Below are 24,576 nucleotides of genomic sequence, written 5' to 3' on the forward strand. Positions count from 1 at the left end.
TGAAGATGAACAGCAATCATAGGTGGCAGTAATGCTGTTAAGTGTTACCCAACTGGTTTTAAACAAGCACCAAGGAAGAGGGAGAAGCAGGCCACCCAAAACTCCTGAGGAAGAAAAGTCAGCTATGTGTACTGCTTACAGCTACAGCATTCTTCCTCTTCTCGCGAACTTCTCTGTGCTGTTTTTAAAACAAGATTTAAAGCAGAGAGGGTCAAGGAGTTTAGCGAAGTTGATACATTTTGGAGGCCATATGTGGAAATTCAGAAGTTGAGAATGGCGATTGCAAGTGTGTGTTTAGACGAGCGGCCTAGACGCGGTTTAAAAGTCTGTGTTATTCTCCAGTTCTTTACAGATGAACAGATGATTTTGCATTCTTTAGCCAGTGTTCTCAGCCTCTTCATATCCATGTCTGGCCTCTTTAACATGCTGTTTAAAAGCAGCTATGTGAGGATGTCACAGCAAACCACATAAATCATAGACATGACACCTGAAAAAGGCTCTAAAATACGAGTAATTTATTTTCATCATTACACTGTATTAATTTGTCAATTCAAAGAAGAAATTAGACTAGTCATGTCTGTGCTGCTTTTTATTTAGCATCCTTATTAATTTCCTTTCCTCTTTTTCATGTTTAATACTCCAGAGCCTGTACCAACTATCACAGGTAGATCTCAAACTAAAAGGATCAAACTGTAGGCATCACTACTGTCAACTTTAAAAATAATAAACGAGGGAAACCCAGAATTAGACCTATACATTACAGATGAACTGAACCCATACCGAACCGTGACCCAAAAAACAACATATGGACCTGCGACCTCTGTGAACCGTTACACCCCTATTTATAAGTATACCACATATTATATACCACAAGAAAGCTCTGATTCTCACAATTATGTCCATGTCAGCCATTCCAGGATAAAACCTCCACAGCAGCCACAATTATTGCATTGGTCAGGCTACAAGCAAACAATAAGAGTGACACAATTCACCCTTTTAAGTCTCCTGAACTCTCCTAATCATGTTAACAATAGTCCACACAATCTAAATCCAGTCAAATATTTACTCCAAAACATGATTACTTTCATAAAGATCCATGGACTGGTTTTGTATAGTTTTAAATTTGCCATTGCTGTTCTCTGTAGTCCACTGTATTTGCTGTAATAATGCAGAATCTCCAGTGTGAAAACCTCTGAACTTTTCCTCATAATAACAGGTGCATTATGCTGATTCTCTGTTCTATTGTTACCATCTTTGTGGCTGATCTAGCCAAGGCTTCATGTTTTGGTCCAGATGAGTTTCCAGTCAATTCCTCCCAACTACAGTTATCTAAAGGCCTCTGTATCACAGTACAGATTCAGACAGAAACATATTTTATTTTGGGGGGTTATTACTCAATACCAGTAGCAGCTACAGTGAGTCTGACAGTTTAGGAAGAATCATCAGTGTCACCTTTCTAAGACACCCTGTTTGTGCTTGTACTCCAAACAGTTCAAATGCAGCTTTCAGTTTAATTTGGGTATTCCTGGTTAGGTGTTTCTGACTAATTTACCTGGAATTCTAAGGTTAAAGCAAATCAAGGGTAAAGAATAGGGATAAAAAAGTGGCTTGTACCTCTCCTATGAACAGGGAAATGAGACATTAACAAAGCATAAAACATTTTTCTATCTATTTAGTAATGTGACTGACAGAGACAGCTGTAAAGGTCTAGCGCTGCCAAGCTAAATGGTGCATGATCCACAGGCAACACTGACATCTGCTGGTCCAACAGAAGCATCTATTTTTTCTTTCTCATATGTTGGAAAAAATGCCACCTTTTATTACTGACATATTATACTCTCCATGAGCATTGAAATACCATTCACATCTGTGTATTTCAGAAGGCTACATTTGCAGATGAGACTATCTCATTCCTCCCTCTGCAGCCCTTTAATTTCCATTTAACTCAGATCAATTGAATTGTGCCACACACTTATCAGCAGGACTAATTTATTTATGAACCTGTCATTTGTAATCATTGATCAGGATGTTGTCCGTTAGAGAGCTAATGATATGCAGAGGTAAAAGATTCCCTAATAATTGTGTTTGGTCTAATTGAGGCTGTTTGCTCCTGCATGAGGGTTCAGAGGGGAGCCAAGTGACGCCCTGTGTGCCAATCTGCCAGATACTTCCACAGAATTCTAGCAGACAGGCTAAACAGTGTCTGTAATGAAACTTTGTTTCCATAATGTGTGTAAAGCAGAAAGTTCCTATGAATCATTGATCTTTTTTGTTTGACAAATACAGTCGGCACACAAATGCATTTTAAAAGCAACTGGGCAAATCTAACTCTTATCATCAGAGCAATATCAATCTACTCTAGGCTTAGATCAACTCTAAGGACCTCAGCCAAATGATTTAGCCTTTATTAAAGATTTCAACACAGTCTGGATTTTTTTGTACTTGACTAGAAGATCAAATATGATTCTATTTGAAAGCCAGCTGTACATTAACAATCAACTAGGTTAATATGGCTCTGAGAAACGTATAGAAAGGGGTCCTGATGCCCAACCTGTTGAGAACCACTGTTCTAGGACCTTGGATCTCAACTACTGGGTTGGTACCCAAAAGTGGGAAGTAACTTATGACATTTAATGAAGCCTAGCGTTAGCTCATGCTGGACACAGTAGTCAGATGCCCAGCCGTGATCAGCTGACAGCCAGCTGATCCCAATTATATCCCAGCTCCCACAGCCAATCACAGCTCTTTCTCTCAACACAGCAGTATTTTTAAACATGTACATATTGTATATGTAATCCCTGCTTGCATTAATACTGTTGCCCCATGCTGCTGGCAAAGCTTAACCTCCTCCACCCCAGCCTCCTCCTTTATAGCATAAAGCTTGTTGCATCCTCATTCAGATTCATGCTACTATGGATTAATTGCTTCAGAACTAATTTTTTTGTATTCAACATACATTGTCATAAATGTATCTATCGACATGGAGGTTTCTAGCAATGCTCCCTGGAAAGTCAAAACATGCTGCTTGACTAAACCAGGAAGCATCTTTTTAGCAGAGACTGCTCCGACAAGTAAAACTGTTGATCTATTTTGCAATAAAATGGTCAAATATATGACTAGTTTTCCAGACTCAACTTCAATTACTGCAATTGAATAGTTTTTGATTCTTGAGTACATTTGAAATCAGTAATTTTACTTCTATTTTAGTTTTAACTAGCTTAATTGTATTTTTCTTGAGTACAATACTCTTGCACTTTTTCCACCTCTGTTGACTACACAGTAGCACATAGAGAGAACATTTCCACATCACATCCCACAACAGCTGTTGTATTGCAGTCATAAAGGTGTGACTTTACCTGAATAATCTAGTCAGAGATCTATGTTCACATGGTGTTATTGACAATTATTGTTATTGCCCCCACCAGTATTGTGATATGCAATTTGATATGCAATTATTTTCTAAGTTCCTCATTTAACATATTTTAAGCAAACACAAGCATAAATCATTCTACATAATAACCAACACAATATTAGATAGACTGAACATAATCCGGCCTATCCTCCAGACCAGGTCTATATGTTAGAATGAAATTAGATGATGCCTAAATCAGCATGAACTATCTATTTTTATTTATCTACTTTAATCACAGTAGTAAATTGACTGATTTGTTGAACTGACAGCACTTACGGGCAGTCATCATGACAACATAACAAAGTTCTGCCAAACATGTGTAGTGTAAACATCAAAGTCAGGAACAAACAGGACTGAACAATTTAAAAAGAAAACAAAACATCAAACTATGATTATTTCAATCCATATTGCAAATTCAATATGAATTGTTATTTTGAAAGGAATGACATTTTTTTTTATGTCATTCTCATTATCTAATAAGAAAATCACGCAAAATTAAAGAAAGTTGAATATTTTGCAAACTACTCTAAAAATTGACACTTGAACACTTCCATAATGCGTGGAACATCCCATCTCTGCTAGTATTTATCTAGAGAAATATGACACCTACTGCAAATTGAAAATTGGATTATTAGGATATGGATTAAACGCATTGTGATTTAATCTAAGTTTAAATAATTTGACCAGCCTGTGTAGCTACTCAGCACTGAAATTAAACTTTACATTGGATACTTTCACTTTTATCTTTGCTTAAGAGCACTGTTCCAGATAAAGCCTATACCTTTGGACATGACAGACCAACTCCAGGGGTTTTATGGGTGGTTTATTATTCCACTTTAGTATGAACTTTCAATGTTTTTTTCCCTATGACCTCAAATGTTTCTCATGTTAGTGTTCTATTAAGAATAACAGTGTTTCAAAAGCATCAAATGACCTCTTAGATACTCTAAATGAAGCTTTTGTACTATTTGTTTTATAGGAAATGCTAATTAATTATGTACTTATGTACTTTTTTTTAGATTACACTGATTGAAGTAACGTTCTGAGTTGAAAACAAGTTTACACTAAGTGATGGGGGATATTGTTCTCATTTTAATCTTGGCATTCCTTGTTTGCTTATTTATTTTTGTAATATGAGGACCCTGAATAAGAAGACCCTGGGTTGGAGCGTATTAAGCTACGGTCTGTTATTGAGTTCTTGCATTGTTCTTACTTGACCAGTAGATGGCAGACTTCAAGGAAATGCCCCATGACTTATCCTCAACTTATCAGCCCCAAAATTATAAATTTTGGGGCTATAAAAATTATAAATACTTCTGCTCTCTTCTTCTACTCTTACTAAGTTTTCTCCTCTGTCCACTTTCCTGTCCTCTAAAAATAAAGGCATAAATGTCCAAAAACAATGCATAATTCATGTTTATATTTCATTTCTTGTAGCATACTTGGATGAGTTTTACACATACTAGAAAGTCAATGTTGCACCCTCAGCTTGGAGTTTTACCTGCTGTTGACTACACATGCATCATTACTTCCCTGTCTTTAGCTGTGCACTTCATCAAAAATGAACACAACGCTGATGTCAGATGCAGTATAGCGATGATGGTGTAGGAAGTGCAGAGATGGAGGAGGTGAGTCAATCAACCCAGCAGCAAGTTTTAAAAACAAATGGATAAATATAATCCACAATTATCCACATGGGTACAATTCGGAGTGCCTAAGTATCACGACTGATCAATTCTGTTTGGAAATAAATCAAGACCTGAACTTTTACCCTCTCACATAAAGCCTGACACACTGAAAAATGTTTGTTTTTAAATCTAAACCAGTTTCAAGAACAAGGAAGACCCCACACATGGAAACATTTAGTGACAGATTGAACAGTTTTGGTTTTTTTTATTTTAAAATTTTGATTTTTATTATGCTACCAGACAGAATTTGGGGGAAAATTATGCCGTTTAACTGGGAAAAAAAAGGCCTTTGTAGCCAACAACTTATTTTAATGTTTAATTGTTCTCGAATTTCCCTTTACAACTCTAAAATCCCAATACACAAAATATGTTATTAAGGGCAGAACATATCTGATGTTTACTTTTTGATATTGCATAACTAAGGTGAGAATGTAGAATAAGTCAACAAAGTGAACTGTTCCTTTAAAAAAGAACATTAAAAGCATCCACATATATATTTATTTATGAAAATGCAGGTAGTTTCTGTTTTCAATGCAAAGTTTTTAAACCCTGTGGTGTGTGTTTAAGTTTTTTGAAGTTCAGAAAAGTGTCAGATATTTTCAGTTTGACTACAAATTAAACAACATTTCCAGGTGGTGATTAGCAGGTCATGTGTGTATTAAAATCTACTTCTTTTTGCATTTATCATTAATAATGATCAGCAGCAACTTTCTTTTACACACTTGAAAGATCTGGGGCTCTTCAGAAAAAACATTCAAAACTTCAGCCACCCCTCAATCTACATATATTCACAAACTTGAAACCTACTAAGATCAAACTTAACTATTGAGTAAACTAGCAGTGTTATTTTTATTTTTTATTTTTTTTCTTACAATGGCAATTAATGTCCAGCTCCTCTCCTTGTCAGGTTGGTTGTGATATGTTTTACTGTATAAATCTTGTTTTGTTGCCATAGATCAACAAACTGGTTCATCTATTTTCAACATCGATCTAACCTTTCACTTTCACTGCCATGGCATGTTTGTTGTGCTTCTGCCTTCATTCAACTTGCCTTGAACATTCAGTCCACGAGGCATTACACAGAGTGCATGCTCGGCTGTCCTTGGTGACCCCCAACACAACACGATTTCTGATTGTAAGATGTTTAACATTTATGAATCAGGGCCGCACTGATCATCATTATAATTTTGACAACTATATAAAAATTGTAGTCTTAGTTTTAAGATTAAAATGTTCATTAGTTTTAGCCACATTTTAGTCATTTCTACCCTTTAAAGTTTTAGTCAAGAAAACTTAATTACATTGTAGACCAGTTTAGTACATTTTAGTAACATTTTAGTGTGTACTCTCAGTCTAAACATCTATTCTTTACCTGAATCTGGTGCCAAATCAAACTAGTGTGTTCTATGCACTCTGCCAAATCAAGGATTTCTGCAGCTGAAGAGCAACATGTATGCTTTAAACAGACTGGAGAAAAATCGTGGACTTCGAGTGTCCCACCAAAGTAAATTATATTTAAGTCTTGATTTAGTCTCTGATGAAAACTAAACCTACTTTTCATCTTAGTTTTAGTCATCAAAGATCTATTTTTATAACCTTGCATAGCAGATGGATTCGCCTGTTTCCGTGTTTCTCCCTGGCGAATCCATCTTGCAAAGCTCCCGTGTGAACCGTCTGGGCCTGGTTAGAAAATGACAGGACCAATCAGTGTCGAGGGGCGTCGTGAGGTAAGCAAGCAGCAACAAGAGGCCTTTTCCATCATCAGATAATCTGACTTTCCTGACTTTGTTTCGAAGGTAATCTAACCCCAAGTCAGCCTGATTTTGTTTAGTGTAGGCTCCACTGTCTGCTAATATTCAGATGTGTATGTACCATCAAGCTGTTAACAGACAGGAAGCATTTAAACACCAAATGAATAATAAAAGAATGGATCATACAAGATCAACTTTTGATGCAGTATTTATTACATAAGGCATATTCATCATGATATTATGAAACAAGGCAACATGTTGGACGGAGAATCCTAAAATGTACCGAAGCCTCATTTTAAGGTGCAGAAGGAAAAGTGAACTAAAAGAATGAACAATGTTTCATTTCAGATTTTCCTGCTGGTAATAAATGAGAAACATTCTTCAACAATTTGTTGTTGGTTCTGGTTCTTTACGGGCAATCCAGGCATAAAATAAAAGATTTGTATGATCCTACATCTACAGATGTTTAGATAAAAAATAGTCAGTACACTGTGTGTTTTTAAAGCTTAAGTATCAGCTTTGGAATCTGACCATGTAAGGAATGCAGAGAGCAGCTTTCAATGAACAATTCACATAGATTTATCAAAACTCATCACTGTTATACACTGATATAGTCGAGGCAATATCCCAATGAAAAAATACATTAATAATATTAACGGAGGCTGCTTAAAGCACCAATTTCTCAGACAATCCATCAAATCACCGCCTGGATTCACAATGTCAGCCTTTCAGTGTCTGAACTTCATTCACAGGCGGTGAGGTGGGAGTGTGATGGATCGGAGGAGTTTCAACATTACTTTTTAAATTATAGTTTTTGGCCATTAGCCTGAGATTTAATCCCAAGTGGCTCACTCCTCTCAGCCTGTCGTTCCAAGCTGGGGCTGAGGCCCCTGAGTGCAGCAGAGGGCAAACGGGAAATCCCGTTCACTGTCAGAGCTCCACTGTCTATTGGGCAGATATAGTCTGCAGAGTCATCAGGTTTCCTCTTTCTTAGATGGCTGAATTGTGTAAAGCCCAGTTTCTTCGGCTGAAAATAAACAAGTACAAGGATGAATCATTTTGGTATTTTGATGCTGCAGAAATCACAGAATATTTTGATTCATAATAATTCTCACACCTTTACTTTAGCAGTGGTAGTAAGAGGCACATGGCCCGTGGCGTTGCCGTACTCTCGCTTCTCCTGCATGGCCTGAGCCCCCACCAGCGCTGAGAAGGCAGTAGCAAGATGGCGGCGGAGCAAAGTCTTCTGTGGAGGAATATTTAACAGCAGGGCCAAAGTCTCTGAGCTGAAGCGAGGCTCCAGGATCTGTCGGGGAGAGCATATTGACAGCAGATGGCAGCAACAAATTACAGTCTGCAGGCGTGTCATGTGAGCGTGTAATGCTGGTGCGACTCGGAAAACTTGCAGGCATGCTCAAAATCAGAGAGAACAGAGCTTTACTTACAATCAGCCCACCGTGAACACCGCTGCCCCGAAGATTAGGAGCAAACTCAGCCAGATCCACGGCTCTCAGCCACTCCATCACACGATGGTTCGACCACTGAACCACCTCTGAGGGAGAGGGCTGCTTCTGAAAAACAGAAAAAAGTAATTCTTAAAAACGCACTACAACAGCACCAACACCACAACTTACTGAAGCTTTACTCTTTGTTTAATATCTTTCTGTCGCCACCTTGTGGGCAACTGATGTGGTGACAGCTCAGGAAAACTGCCACATATTGACAGCTTTAAGCCTTTGGAATATGTACATGAATGTAGCATCACATTAGATATACAGCAAACAACTTCTCTCCATTCTGTCTTACCTCTTCCCCTGGTCTGCGTCGTAGACAGTTAGGGTTAAACTTGTTGGCATGAAGCACATGAATGGCACATTTAATACTGAGATGATGAAGCTGGCTGGTGACCTTCAGAGTCAAGAGGTCGTTCTACATGAAAAGCAGAAGCACACACATTGACATTATGAAAAGTGTACAGATGCATACCTTTATTTCCTTCAGGCTTGTTTAACCATGTCTGAGATTTCAGTTTTCTAATTGCGGGCAGAATGAACAGTGAGGGTTTGGTCTTACCACAGTGAGGTACTGAATCATTCGACCGTCCACTCGAGCTTCATGGAACTGGTCTTTATACTGAGGCAAACCGATATCATCCAGCCAGCCTATATGAGTATAAACACAAGTAAACAAGATTCACTACCCTGCAAAAGCCTTAGGAAGTCACCATTTGATTTCTTGGTTTCAGACATTTTTGTGCCTCCACATCTGTGATTGCAGAAGCCAAAGACAGTTTGTTTTCAGATTGATCATCCATCCGCCTAGTTAACCGAATATCTAAAGATTTTGGATGTCATTAGTCAAGGCCATGGTCACTGGGTCTCGTGTTTATTCCTTGCTGTTCAGGCCATTCTTATGAATATTATATTTTTTAGAGTACTTTAAGGCAGTGGATGTCAACTACTCAGGACCCACCAGTCTTGAATCTTGAATGGAAAAAACATATTTGACAACTAACTTGTTTAACACCCCGTTTCCTCATGTACATGTACATTTTTGCCATCCTAATGACTTTTTTATGATGGGAAAAGCAGCTTTTCATCACAAGAAAAAGAAATAAATGAGTTTAAATATTGATTAAGCTTTTAATTGACCCATAATCACGATAAAACTGCTCTGCAGTCCACTCTTGGGTCCTTACCCAACATTTAAGAACCACTGCTTTAAGAGATTTCCTTCATACCCTGCTTACATGTTCATCCTGGCTCTAGTGAGAACTGATTCAATTTTAGGTCAGAGATTAAGGCCATGAGGTTTTTACACATTCCTTGTTTGTGAACCCTTTGAGTGATTCTCTTAAACTTTGCACTGATGTGAATTATGATTCAGGGATGAACTGATTATGGAGGTCATTGGCCAAGGCCATGGGGCTAATAAGGGTCAGTGTGTTCTGTGGCCAATGAAATTAAAAATCTAAACTCAAGTAACAAGCTGCATCACGGTTACTGTTGACAAATGGGAAAGAAAAACATGGAAAACAAGTCCCCTGGGGGTTGAAGCAAAGGAAGAACAAAAAACAGAACTCTGGTGATGTGATATTCTTTTTTCACAACACCTGCACCAGGCCAGGTAAATGAGAAAAGCATGCTATGTCCCCAATATTCCCTTCTTTGATTTTTGTATATTGATAAAATTGAAAAAAACAATACCATTTTCGAGAAGTGTCTTTAATTTTTTGATGGAAAAAAAAACAGAGAATTGGAAGAAGCAGTTTTTTTATTTTCTGTTACTTGTTTTTTAATTTGATATCAATTTTTCTGTGTTCTGCTTTCCCAGTTTTAAATGCCAGTAGGGAAACAGCTCGTTTCTTGATTTTAGATTTCTCATTTCACAATAATAAAAAAAAATAAGTTGGCTGCAAAAAACATTGACCTGTAAGCACCCCTTGTTAGTAAGCACAGTATCTTATGAATGCTTTGAGGGATTTTTATTAAACTTTTGTACAAATGTTTGGGATGACTGAAGGAAAAACTCTGAAGGTCAGAGTTTAAGGATGCTTTTGCGCAACGCTAACTTGAGAACAAAATTTCTCCAGAGCACTTTAAGTATTTTCTCTTAACTTTTCCCACATGATACTCTGACTTATGAATGATTTGGTTAGACTCTAGAGGGCAGCAGTGAAGGTCACTGGTTCTTGCTTAAAACATGTCTACAAATTTTATACTACAGAAAACAAACCAGCCCTCCTTCTTAATCCACCTCTGTACTTTCAGTGTTTGGGAACTGGACACCTGGTGGAGACATATAAAAGCCAGGTCAGAGTTGTGGTACTGTATCTACTGTGTTGTTTCCACTGAGGGTGCCTATCTGAGATTTTTTTTCTTCTTGGCATGACAGAAAAACTAAGCACACTGCTAATGAAGTGGAATTATACTTGGAGAGAAAAGTTGATGAAACATTGATGGTTATAGACTGGTCTTTATAAAGTCTACACCTGAGTATTATAATAATACATTTTATTTATAGGTGCCTTTAAAAAACTCAAGGTCACATTGCAAGGCAAAGTTAAAAACAGACATATAAATAAATCAATGTAAATACAAAAGTGAGCAATGAATTAAAACACTGAATGAAAGAGTGTGCAGGTTGGCAGAAAGAAATCAATCAGACCAAAATCACGTGCATGTTTGAAAAGATGGGTTTTGAGATGGGATTGACAATGGAAAGAGAGATGATGTTGTAGATGTCTGGTGAGAGGAAGTTCCCGAGGCAGAGACTCTAGATCCTATGACGGTCAAGCAGGAGGGTGGGACAGTGAGGTGGACCTGAGAGTACAGGAGGGGGTGTTGATTTAAAGGAGATGTTATGTATTGCAGTGTATGGATGCCAGTGTAGCTGCTGAAGTGGAGTGATGTGATTACTGGATGGGGTTCTGGAGATAATATGGGCAGCAGGATTTTGGTCTAGATGAAGTTTGTGAAAGAACTGCTGAGGGAGACTAAAGACTATAGTCAATCTGGGACATGACAAAAGCATCAAATAAGATTGCAGCAGAGTTGAGTGAGGGATGGACAAAGGTGATTGATGTTGCATAGATGAAATTAGACCTGACCTGGCTACATTACTGATGAGTGACTGGAAGGATAGTGTGCTGACGAGGATGACACCCAGACTCTTGACATGAGGGGAAGGAGAAACTGAGGAATGATCAGTTGTAAGAGGAAAACTGTCAGATTTTGGTAAAGTGGATCTACCTTGGTGGATAGGTAGAGTTGGGTGTCACCCGTGTAGCAGTGGAAGTTGATGTTGAATTTATGGAAGACATGACCAAAAGGAAATAAATAAATAATGAACAGAAGGAAGGCCAGGACAGGACCCTGGGGAACGCTAGCAGAGACTAGAAAAGGGTAGGATATGAATGATTTTAGTAGTGTGATCTAAGTGTGGCCTGAGAGGCAATTTGCATTGTCCTTACAGATAAAATAACTAAGGCTGTCTTAAAAGAAAAGAAGACTGGAAGTGCTGAAAGAAGACTGATATGAGATATTACATGACACGCCTGCAGACTTTACCCATAAAGAGTTTAATACTTCGAGAGTGCAAAGGAAGGTCATTCTGAGAACTGACTTTTTGGGTTTTTCTGTTCAGTAAATTGTGTTATTGTTAGTTTTATGTTCATATTTCCCGTATCATATAATTGTATTTTAGTAAGGAGACAGCTTAGTAAATATGATGGTCATTAGTGATTTACCAAAACAACAAATCAATTGGTGGCCTAAGACTTACGTGTGACCCAGATGTGGTCCAGCTCTGATGATTTCTCGATGACTTTTGTCATGAAGGCATGCAGGGCAAGCTGCAGCTTCTTTCTGTGGAGAGGATTCTTCATACCCATCTCCTAGGATCAGAAAGGATGTTTGTTTTGTTAATACTAAATACAAGGGAGTGGCCGACCATGAACATGGTTGTGGATTAATTTCCTGTTGGATTTCTGACCTTCTCAAAGTCCTGGGGTGTAGCAGACAGAAGTGTTTGTCCATTTTCAATCCACTGTCTGCTGAGACTGACGTACTGGCCCAGTCCATAGTCCTCTAACCAGCCACACACCTTCTCCTTGGTCCACTGGCTGAATGGAATATTCATATCTCTGAAACAAAAGGTTAACAGCAAGTGTAAAAATATTATATATCACTCACAGAGGAGAAAATGTGAAGTAGAAAATGTTTAAAGGCTTTCATTATGAGCACTGTCATTTAGGTCTCCACACTCAGCTTTACCGTGCAGAGTTGTAAGATTCAGGGGCCCTGGTCAGTCTGGGTCCGGCTGTAGCTCGTAGTCCCCCTCTTCGAAACTGACCGCCATCTGGGTCTGCTGCCTGGAGCCCTCCAGATTGTGTTCTTCGTAGTCTGCATGGACATCAGAAAAATGTATGAATAAACAGACTGGTTAAAACTTGATTTCGAGTTTCTAAATATACTATTCATTATTAAGTGCATTTGCATGCATTATTTCTACTTTGTGTCCTATTTTGAGGTAATCTGTGGTATGATTGTACTATATTTTTTGTCCTACTTACTTTCCCCAGAGTTTCTTGAAGCTCCTGTTGTTCTTCATGTATTCTGGTGAGCCCACAGCTCTCTGGCCTGCCTGTGTGTTTGCTTCAGAATGAACGGGAGAATTTTCACTTGAAGTGCTCTCATCTGCCTTCTCCTGCTTACCTATGAGAGGTCATGATAAAATCCCTGTCAGTGTAGTTCCACAAAATAAAAACATGATTGTAATACTGTGACTGGACTCTAGAGGGCAGCATAGACTCAGCATTTTGTGGTTGCCTTTGATCAAAGTAGTCTTAAATTGTATTTCATGGATGGGATGTAACAGATAAACTGTGACTGGACTTAAAGGAGTTTTCAGGTAAAACACCTGGCTTGAGCATAATATGTTTTTCTAAAAATGATAAATAAATTAATACACTTAACACTAAAATTTGATCACTTAGATGCCTGACACATGTCTCCCCTTTTCAAAGCACACTCCTTCTTTAAAGGTATTGAGGTTTGAGGGAAATTGCCGTTTCCTTTTATCTTTTCTATTTCTTTGAAATTGTTTTTCATCCTAAATGATCAGAACAAGTACAATTGCAATCACATGATAACGAATGTCCATTTGGGATCAGGATGTGGGGGACAACCTTAAAGACCCTGTAAAGTGAAAGTGAAGTGACTGTTAGAAAGTTTTTCACCTCTTTTTGGGCTGGGTTTAATTTGGGTGGGGCCAATCATGATGTCACGAGCCCACAGTGGGGAATGACCCCCATCCCTCTAACACTACAATATAAAATCACAGAGCAGTTCATCTCAGTCCTCCATTCAGGTTGTAACATTTTTAAAACCTGAGAGGATCGGTTTCTCCTGAGTGAGTGGGGCTTCATCTCATTAGACTGACACACCCACACCTCCTCGACCAGGTTTTACTGCCTCATTTTTCATGATTTTGAAGCCTAATTTTATAAACTTAGAGATGTTTTATTTGACTGAAATTTGACCTGGCGGTTCATAACACAGTGGCTTATCATGCAACAAACCTAAATACAGATTTATTTTCACTTTACAGGGTCTTTAAGGAATGAAGAGGAGCTACTTATCCTAAAATGAGTGTTCTGCTGCGTAGCGTCATCTGCAAAGAACCTATTCTACTTTTAGTAAAAGCCCCATTCACTACATGAGTCTAGATATGCATCTTAATTCAAGAAATTAAAGCCTGAATTGCTTAGAATGAGTAATAAATAGCTGCCAATGCACCAAGCAAAATTTACAAGTTAACTTTCTAAAATTAGATTATTATCTAAAGCGATTAAATTTACCAAGAAGAATAGCTTGCAGCATTGACAGCTATATTGTTTCTAAATTTTCAAGTGTTTACAGGTGCAGGCCTTATTTTCAAGTGTGCATTGACATGACATAAGATGTTTAAATTAAGTGTAATTAAATATTTTATACTCAAAATTAGATGGTTAGGTTTGAGTTTTGGCATTGTGTCAGTGTATTGTTTTGTTTAGTTTATACAGAATTTACAGATTTCAATTTAATAGTCTTTAAAATATAAGTTGAGGTTACTTAGCATTGCACGGACATTCCACTTTTATTCTCTAAGCCCGTCTCATAGTCTCTGTCTTTCCACTGTTCTTCATTAAAGATGCTGAAATATGTTTAAATATCTTTAGTATCTGCTTCTTCTTAAACACAGAACACCAGGACTTTCGCCATTTCTGCTCACTAGTTTCCTGTAGTAAAGGTATGTTACAGCCAAGTCTTGGTGATAATACAGGCTGAGAAGAAAAGTGGTCTAAAAGCCACACTTCCTTCCTGCACTGAAATAGAACATCGAGAGCTAAGTTGTGCACATTAGGTAGTCTGAGTTTACACAGAGACCTATTCAGGATAAAGGAAGCCCAGGTCACAGACCATTGAGTACAGCAAATAATTCATCAGTTAATGCCCTATGAAAATGACAGGGTTTAGGCTCAATTTTACAAGGTGCGATCTTTATGATATGAGCTGCACTCAGTCACTTTTATTAAGCAGAATGCAGCAGAGAGAAATCAGGGTGAGGCCTGAGTTAAAAGTGGATGGCAAAGCTGTAGGAAGGAGGAGCTGGGATGAATGTGGTCAATCAGAGGGGGAGGGAGGGTGTGTTTGGTATCCCATGATCCATCTGCTCTGTCAGGAGCCTCTGAAATTAGTCATGATCAAAGGCTCAGTGGTCGTCTGGTCAAAGGGGAGTGGTTAGCTCCAAATATGAACGCCGCTTTGGCTCATGGGAATAAGTGGCCTCAAGGCTATTCCAAAGAAAAACAAAGTTTGGCTCTGTAACTGGGATTATTACTGCTCAGAATGAGGGAATATTTCTGGACATTATCTATCATTACATTAATGACATCGTGTGCAGCTTGAGGTGGTGTGTCTGGATTTACTTTGGCAGGAGTCGCCATCCTCACTCCCATCTGGGGACCTCTGACTCGGGATTTCACTGCTGCTGTCGGGCGTTCCATTCTGCTCCGACAGAGAGGAGTTCACAGGCAGAGTGTGACTCCTGGTTTCACCTGGAGTACTCTGGGTGAACCAAACACAGAGTCAAAACAGAAAGACAGAAAAATCATGTAACCAGCAACGCAGTATGAAGGACACTTTATGGCTGAATGAGTATGATGGAGGAAAATGTTTGGTTCGTAGATGTTTTGGCTGATCAGAGACTAATAATGAGTAAAAGCACCTTTTGTGTGGCTCCATTCGTTAGGTCATTCATGCTGCTTGATAAAGTTTGTGATTCTGTTCTGAAACGTAAAAAGGCAAAACAAACATGTAAGTAAAGCTATAAAGCTATAAGCACAGTCTGCTGGGAGAAGAATAACATCAGTACCTGGAATCACTGTCCCTCTGCACTGATGAAACAGATGTTTGATGTGAGGAAGAACTGTTTGTGGAAACCTGTGATGGGTATGAATGAAGGAAAATGAAGATGTTTGTACAGATGAGGCTTAATTAAAAAAAATAAACTCTGTAAAGAGTGAGAAACTGTATATTTTACAGAAAAATATCAAGTGTTGTTAACCCTTTAGAATTCTGGGTAAAATCAGCACCTATCCTGGAATACCCAAATAAAATGGAGTGCTGTGTTTAAACCGTTTAGAGTACAAGGTTTGCACACATTTCTCAGTCATTTCCAATGATGGCCTGGGAAACACATTTTTACAGCAAATAAAGTGGACTATTGAGAACAACCATATCAAAGTCTAAGTTATATGAAACCAGTCTATGCCACTAAGTTGGTGTAATAGTTTCTTGTGCAACAACTTTACTTTATTTTTGAAATTTATTATTTATTTATCTCTTTATTTAACTCTGATGTGCACTTTAAATCTGCCAGTAGGTTTTGTCTGTTTTTTTTTAATCTTAATTTCAATAGCACCAAATTTAAGAGCTCTACCCTGATTTTGTTGTACTTGTACAATGACAATAAAGATATTCTGATTCTGGATCTTTACAGATATAATCATGATTTTGATGGAATAATATGATCAGGAGAGTAATGGAGACCTTCTAATTAGGAGCTGTACCACTTTAGTATGGTTTGCTTGTTTGTGGTCTGACAAATGCATTTATTATGGCTGCGATGGTGGTTTTACACAGGATCGTTAACATGGTAAGAATCCTAAAAAAATCAAAGCTTTCTGGTAATGTATAACATGTGGAATATGTTAAACATGTGGAATATAGCCAGAATTTAAGGGCTTAAAAGACTGAACAACTATGTTTATGCAGACAAAATGCAAGACTGATTAATATTATGATAAAAAAGAATAAGGTGGTCATGTTTGAGTTGAAAAAACCTAATATGATCATGTTTACACAGGAAAAAAGATTAATATCATCCTACTAAGATGCAAATTTAAAACAAGATCACGCTTTGACAGGAAAAAAAATCTAGAATGGTAATGTTCTTTCTAAATAATACTAAAATGATCATGTTTATACATAAATTGAACATTTTGAACAGATCAAAAACAATCTTCTTTTTGCAGAGAAAACTGAAGAAATTTTATCGAAAAAATGTGCAAAACCGATCATGTTTGTGAGGACACAATTAGACTGAAACATCTGTCTGTACCCACTTCAGATTTCACGTCCTCAGATTTGGTGCTGGCAGAGTCAGCATTCTTCATCAGCCCGTGCTCTTCCTCCTCACTGCTGCTGGATGGAGTCCTTCCATTGGACAGTGAGCGAACAGCAGGTGGAGCTGCAATCACGAGGACAAGAGATGTCGTTTTCCTCAGCATAAGCATGCAGACGTACACTTGTGTTATAGAAGGAAGTGTGGTAGCTTATATTCTGTCAAACAGGGTTTCTAACATGTAACAAACAGCCTGAGGGAAGGATAAGGGAGCGAATAAGCTGATTACCTTGCCTTGTGCTGTGAGTGACCTCTCTGAATTGCCTGCACTGATTCAGCAGCAGAGTGAGCTCTTCTATACGTCGGTCCTGAGGAAAACAGAGAAAGTCAATGCAACTCCATTAAGATGTTTATCTAAGGTTAAGAAACACACATATGGACTCTGTGCGTCCCTCAGCTGCTGACCGATGTACCACACAGACGTCTCTTCACCATATGGCTTTTACATGAAAGGAGAGGATAGGGAGGGGATTGACACAGGCCGAGCAGGAAAACTTAGTTGTGGTTAGCAGCTGTGTGTAGTGTGTAGTGTGCATGTTTGAAGTGGAGCTCAGGCCTGGTTTTGCCATGGTTCTCTTAATGTAGCACGCTCCAAAATTAGGCTTGGCAGGTTGAGGCCTACTTAAGTGTGGCTTTGCCTGAAATGGCTCGCCTTGGGGTGTGTGCAAGTGTGTGTGTTCTTTTTGGTGTGCCACATGTAGAGCCGTGTCTGTAAGTCTTTAAATCAAAACTACTCTGGGAGGAGAATACAAAAGCCCCTCTGTGCTATAAATGGTCAGAGGGCGGAGCCTCTGAGAAATGACAACATCTCAAATGAGTTGGCCTCTAACCTTTAAAAAAAGCAGTGATGATAGTGGCTCTATATACAGGCTGGTAGACATTGTAGTAAACAGATGACAGCATGCACACACACTGCTCTGTGCAGCTTAATCACACACAGCTGTGCTGATCTGAGAGAGACAGGATCCATTTCCAGATCAGGGATAACTTACCTTTTCATCATTGGCTGCTATTAGGGATTTCATTCCATTCCTGAGCTTCTGCAGCTCCTGATCTATATTTAAAAAAAAAACAAAAAAACATGTATTATAAATCTGTATAGACAGCTGAAAACTTCAAAAGTAGTATTTTATTTGGATGAATTATTTGGGTTAAGCTGCAAAAACAAGAGCTGGGCGCATGTCCATCTGCTAATTGTTGGCTATTTTCTTTGTCAGAAATGATTGAATATGAAAGTGAATTTGAAAAATGTTTACTCAAATGTTTAACTTGTGGTGCATCAGTTTCCATTACATCATTGTGATTCTTAAATTTACATCCACCAACTCATATCAGCTCACCACATTTCTTCCTGACTCTCTGAAGAGATGAGACTGAAGTTTTAAACTATCAGAAATCAGCATTTTTACATTTCCTATAAAAAGTATTTACACCCTTGGATCTTTTACCCTTTTATTGTTTTTATTAAATCAATATTGGTGAATATTATTTGGCTGTTTTTTTTTTTTTTTTTACAAAGGAAACCAGTTCAATCAGTGTTCATGATCATAAATCCTGTTGTGTATGGGGAACACTGAGGACCGCTGAGCAGGCGTGAGCAGGACTGTTATGTGGAATAGAGCGAGAGGCAATCAGGAAGTGTTTAGACAACATGGACTGTAAAACAAACCACAGTTGAACTGACAAGGGAGGGAGCTACCATAATGGATGTAGCTTGTAGCAAACAGCTAGCCACATCTAGCTTGTTTACATGAAAGTCTGACCATGCAAGATTTGGCGTTTGAGAGTGGAGACTCTGATTGTTGGTGAACAGAGGCTCTAGAGTGTGGTGTAGAGAGGTGGTCATCTTGTAAGCTACACACTATAAGAACAAAGCAGTTCAGTCTTTCATTATTTGTCATCATGTGTGGGGTCTCTAGCATTTTCAAAAACAGTTTAGATCTTAAAAATCTTTTAGCGGGTGCCAGGTTTATTGAATAATGAGCCCAAATACCCATCTCCTCCCTGGGTGCTTTTATTGTGAAATGCTGTTTAATCTGAATGAGGTTTTGTACTTCCAGAGTGCCACTGAAGTGGATACCGTGGTGATAGATTAAAAAAAATTGTATCACTTAAAAGACTTGAAAGTAAATCACTCTATACTGAGTGACTTGGGTGGTCATTAGTCATTATCATATAAGCAATACATTGTCTATGCCAGTTGTAGTGGCGTGAGCTGACAGTCTCAGAACATTGCAGAGCAGGCCATCGAAAATCATTGCAGACCTTTGGTCTGACCTGGCCTTAAGGTATGAAAGCTTCCCAAGAGCCTGAATCCAGTGACGTTGCAAAAAACAGGTTTTTGCAATGTCAATGTTGTTTTTTTTGTTTCTTTGTTTTTACTGGCTTAAGTTCATTTTTAACCAAGTTAAACATGGACTGCTATTAAGTTGTTTCTGAATGGATTAATGGTAAATAATGTTAAAGTTCTGATTAACTGTGCTCACTTCTGTAAAAAAAAACACACCTGAGTAATGATGTTACAGTCATTACACATTTTGTCAAATGTGAGTAGTTCTGATTAAATTGGGAAAAGAAACAATACCACCATTAGTTGTTTTGAACACTTCAATTCTTTGGCTTCACCCACCAGCTCTAAGTATGATTTATATCATGTCAGTTTCCATCACTCAAGTATTTTGGCTTCACTTTAGTACATTAGAAGGTAATACATTTGTCTGGTGGCCAAATACTTTTGTCCATATTGTTATGTAGTTGTAGTGCTAAGATTTGTGTTTTTGCAGTATAGTTATTTAAAAGGAAAGGCAAAAATACACGCTAGCACTTGCAATCTAAACCCTGTATTTTTATATCCACTTGAGCCCCCTTTTTTTAATCGACCAATCATAGCTTTAGCCAAGTCAGCTTTATATATTTGGGCCCTTGGAACATCAGACACTTTCTTTTTAACAACTGCAGGCATTCAGCTGGCACTGCTACTGAGTGACAGTGATTATACTTAGCAATTACTCTGGGGAGGGCTTTTTCTATGACAGGCGAAATTTAGAGCAAACAAGATGTTATGCTTTCATGCATCAAGAAGCTGAAGGGAAAAGAGAGCGAGTACATCTTGTAATTTGGGAAAGAAGTTGGTGATTGGTAAAGCTGCCCCTCGGAGCATAAGGAAACAAAAGATAATGAAATAAAGAGACATGTCTGGAGAAGGAAAATTATACAGAGATCAAGATGGCCCGTGGGTTTAAAATGATTTTTGTTAAGTACTACTCAGGCTTGCATTTGGTGTTAAGTCTCCCCCTCTGAGGGAGAAGCACAGGCAGTGAATCAAGGCCCAGATTTCTCTCAGAGCTGCTTTTGTAATTTAATGAACCCATAAAGGAGTCATTAACGGTGTCACCTATCAGGCTGGGTGACTCTGTCATTGTTAGAGGCTGTTGTTTTGGCGGTTTTGGTGCAGGCTTGGATTCTGGGTGTTCTGCTTACCTCTCTCTGAGCTCTCAGCAGAAAGAGAGGGTCTGGCCAGCAGCTGAGTGTGCAAGCTCTCGATCTCCGCGTTCTTACTGAGCAGAAGCTGCTGAAGGCTGTTGATCTCCGCCTGTGGGTGCCACACAGAGAGAAATGTTAGGAGAGAGGACAGCAATGCACTGCATGTGCCAAAGGATGCCTGTTTAAACATGCACGACTGAAAGCTTCTAAGACATTCACAAAAACAGCTCATGTACATGTATACTAATTAAAGGGCCAGCACATGTATTCACTTGTAAGCTACATTTTGTGAGGTATTGATGTTTTTTCCACCAGTGTATACATCTTTTTTACAGAACAACCACAACAAAGCACAGGATGCCTCCACATTCAGTTTTATAGAGATAAATATCAGGCATGGCTGTCGTTTTAGTTTTGAAGTGCTTTCAAGAATGAAACAGATGGCAGTGAAAGGAACTCTAGGCTGATCTATTTACCAGTGAGTTTGTCTGTGTATTGTAAAAAGAAAAATGGAAGGTAGAAAACATACGGTTTGCTTCATTTATAACACTGCACCTCTGCTGTTGTTTTGAAAGCAAAAAATGAGGCTTTACGGGGTTATATTGATTCCAATAAGAAAGTTTTCCCTTAATAAACTTTCTGCAGGTATTTTGTTAACACATGTAATTAAAAATAAAGTGTTACATAACAGCTGTTGAGTGGATAGAAGAAGAATAAATGTCTGTTACTTTGTTAACTGTTCATTATCTGCATTTACACTTTTAACCTTAACATGGATGTTAATTTAAAAAATGACAATCAGAACTTTAAAATTCCTGTAAACTTGGTTCCATTAACGTCATTTTGGTTAATTTAATTCACTTTTATCATGTTTAATGACGGCTACAGAGGAGAGTAGAGATGGGAATTGTTAGTTTTTACTGATACTGAACACTTTATTTATACATCTTACTGATCTGAGTCCTTATTGATACAACTATCAATACCTGTCATTTTGTCTTTTCAACAAAACAGTAGAAAATACGTATTCAAAGAGCTGTTATAAGCTGATTAGAGGGTTTTTTTTTTTTTTTTTTTACTTTTAATTCATTTCATTTTAACCAGAACAGTGGAATAACAAGGCTCAATAAGAGCAAGATGTCAACATATACAAATAAACTTCTGTTATTCTAGTGTCCAACCCTGACGAAACACACAAAAATCAAGAAAAACCTAAAACAAAACAAAAGAAAAAAAGAAAAAAAAAATGCTGATTAGAGGTTTTAATTAAATTGGTAAAAAGGCCATGACTCTATCTCTTATATCTATGTATTTTATATTGCTGAAAAATACAAACATACTTCTTGTCCTCACAACTGTATTTATTCATGCTGCAAATTTTAACATTGGTTTAAGTTTATTTTTAAACCCTGTGAGCCCTATTTTATTTTTCATTTTCCCATTTTGTCCCATCTTGACTTATTGTCTTAAAAAGCTTTTAAAACATCAACCCTGTAGAGCACAGTCCAGCTTGAAGCATCCTGTTCTTCAGGACAACCTGGGCTTTAATAGTGTGTGCTGCAGTAATGTCTCTTGAGTTTTACAAAAGTTAAGACAGTAGAAAGAACTACATGGAAAGTAAATCTCGAAGTAAACAATAATGACTGAGATCCTTTTCTGCACAAACTTGCTCTCCCACTTCCTGGGAACCAAAAAGTGGAAAAATAATTATTATGTGAAAAAAAACCATATTCAAAATATTCACATATTTAAAAAAAAAAAAAGCCCTTGTGCTTCTTTGTGTTGTCTGAATTCATGCCATTTTTCAAAGCAGATCCTGTCTGCAGTGACACAGAGGGACACATCTCTATCTCTCTTTCTCTACATAATGAGCTTTTCTAGCTGTCTCCTAAATAGCTCTGAGAGTAAAACACATGCAGAGATTGGCAAAGCATGACGTGAGGATGGAACAGCCTGCGATTGATTGTCACAGCCCATGTGATAAAACAATTTAGCAAATAGTATTAGCAAATAGCATCAAAAAATGGTTTAAAAAATGGTTTTAAAAATGGAAACGAAGACATTCAACATCATATTTACAGAGTGAATTTACTCTTTAAATGCCCCGGAGAGTCACCAAATGCTAGGTTCCCTAGAGAAGTCTCCATAAGGGCTACAAAGGCATCATTAGGATGGCAACCAAAGAGAGCTTCCACAGGAAAAAAAAGTTTGTGGCTATGATTTATTGTTTAAAAGCTATTTAACTTGTTATAACCTGTGTCTCCTCTTGTTGTACATGGCAGTGTCTCAGAGGGTTAACTTACAGGACTTCCTATGAAGTCTGAGATCGCTCTTCACAGCTGATCTGAGCAGATGAGGAGGCTAACTGTTAGCTAAAGCCAGTTATGTGTGCGTACAACTCCCAGCACAGCTGGAACTTCCTTTTTTTACACCAGCAGTTAAAGGTACCATTTTTGATGAACAATGCTGATGTGGTTTGAGCTTTGTTCCCCCATGCCAGAGCTGGTGTATGTTTTTGCAGCAATATGATAAATGTTGTAACATCACAGAACCTGCAGGACTTTACAGCAAAATTCGTAATTCAATTTTTATTCATTTATTTTTTTGAACAATGCAGAACCAGGTCTTTACAGAACTGGATTTCTATCTCCATCCCTTCATGGGAGAAAAAGAAACTCTCTGAATGATGGTCTTGCATTGCAGGTGCTGGTGCAACAATGAGCATCTATGTTTACCTGAGACAGAAGAAGGATCTGAGCCCTGCTCTTATGGGTTAGATGGATCTGGGATGACCTGAGCCAGACCATAATGCCTCCTGTCCTTACGAGAGCTTATTGAATTATGAGCCATGATGCCAGTTTCTGCTCCAGGCACTTTTATTGTGAGATGCTGCTTGACCAACATGAAGTTAAACTTCTGAGCATCACAAATGTGAAGACACTTGTAATATTAAAAAAGTTCCACATATTCACTTCAGTCAATTATCCACTGAATTAAAGCATTAATCAAAGTAAGCATCTTGTTGATGAATTACCAGCTAAAGAGGTTGCATTTTTGGTTAACGGTGCTCAAATTGAAACCCCAGCTCAATAAAACTCTACACATACACAGACAGCTTTGGTGCAGGCAGAGACACTGAAACTGAGACAGAGACAGATGATGAAATAATGGGAGAGATAATCTGAACTCTAAGAAGTTAATCCCAATGGCTCATGCCAAAGTATGCATGTATAACATTTAAAGGACTAAGCCATAATCAAATCCTACAGCACTTGTTGGAGGTAAGAAGATTCCCAGACTTCTTAAGAAAACAGAGGTGTCTGAGAATGAGAGACTGACTCACGGCACTGGCAGGAACAACAGATTGTATTGGAGAGCGTTTAGGAAAGTGGAGTGGACAGTTAGTGATGGAATTTGGGCACTGACTGTAGGGCCTAGACACAGTGAAATACAGAGCTTAGTTTTTACCTTTGTTGCTTTGAGTTTCTTCTCATACTGCAGCTTCTGATCCTCCAGGTGCTCCACTTTGTCTTTGAGAATCCTGAGCTCTCTCACTAGGCCCTGAAACAGACAATCAGGTATAAATCATTAAGATACACTCAGGTGATGTTAGTATCCAATGCTGATGCTAATGCTAGTTACTCAGATTCTTTTTCCAACAAAGCAGTCAAACAATTTTAATAAATGCAGCATACTTCATAACTAACACATAAAAACATTAAAGGTGCAGTGTGTAATATTTAGCCTGGAAGCATTTAGTGGAACAAACTTGGTAAAAAGGAAACATACTATATATAAGTAGGTTTATCTAAATTACCGTCCCCTGGATTAAAAAAAAAAAACAAATCTAAACTAATTCAGGATAATGACTAAGGCCTTTTTTTGCACAAACTTGCTCTCCCATCTCTTGGGGACCAAAAAGTGAAAAAAATAAATATTCCGTGACAAAGAGTCTTCAAAATATTCACATATCTACAAAAAGACCTTTCACTTCTTTGTGTTAGCTTTATTTGAG

The 24,576-nt window shown here is 38.1% G+C and overlaps 1 protein-coding gene across 5 annotated transcripts in view; it reads right to left on the reverse strand.

Moving 5' to 3' along the window:
- Window positions 1–7,043: 7,043 nt before the first annotated feature.
- The window catches only part of ppfibp2a (PPFIA binding protein 2a), a 29,406-nt gene continuing 11,873 nt past the window's right edge, over window positions 7,044–24,576 (reverse strand). For all 5 annotated transcript variants that reach the window (XM_041784061.1, XM_041784043.1, XM_041784030.1 and 2 more), the window contains 17 exons: window positions 24,030–24,122; window positions 20,559–20,670; window positions 18,071–18,132; window positions 17,308–17,386; window positions 17,020–17,144; window positions 15,768–15,835; window positions 15,621–15,681; window positions 15,322–15,460; window positions 12,925–13,066; window positions 12,626–12,754; window positions 12,345–12,495; window positions 12,135–12,246; window positions 8,925–9,013; window positions 8,658–8,780; window positions 8,297–8,422; window positions 7,969–8,157; window positions 7,044–7,878 (listed from right to left, as the gene is read on the reverse strand). In XM_041784061.1, coding sequence (XP_041639995.1) covers window positions 7,657–7,878; window positions 7,969–8,157; window positions 8,297–8,422; window positions 8,658–8,780; window positions 8,925–9,013; window positions 12,135–12,246; window positions 12,345–12,495; window positions 12,626–12,754; window positions 12,925–13,066; window positions 15,322–15,460; window positions 15,621–15,681; window positions 15,768–15,835; window positions 17,020–17,144; window positions 17,308–17,386; window positions 18,071–18,132; window positions 20,559–20,670; window positions 24,030–24,122 — 2,022 coding nt within the window. In that variant the 3' untranslated portion in view covers window positions 7,044–7,656. The remainder of the gene's footprint in view (window positions 7,879–7,968; window positions 8,158–8,296; window positions 8,423–8,657; window positions 8,781–8,924; window positions 9,014–12,134; window positions 12,247–12,344; window positions 12,496–12,625; window positions 12,755–12,924; window positions 13,067–15,321; window positions 15,461–15,620; window positions 15,682–15,767; window positions 15,836–17,019; window positions 17,145–17,307; window positions 17,387–18,070; window positions 18,133–20,558; window positions 20,671–24,029; window positions 24,123–24,576) is intronic.

Source organism: Cheilinus undulatus, linkage group 1 (genome assembly GCF_018320785.1).
Source record: "Cheilinus undulatus linkage group 1, ASM1832078v1, whole genome shotgun sequence".
NCBI classification, from domain to species: domain Eukaryota; kingdom Metazoa; phylum Chordata; class Actinopteri; order Labriformes; family Labridae; genus Cheilinus; species Cheilinus undulatus.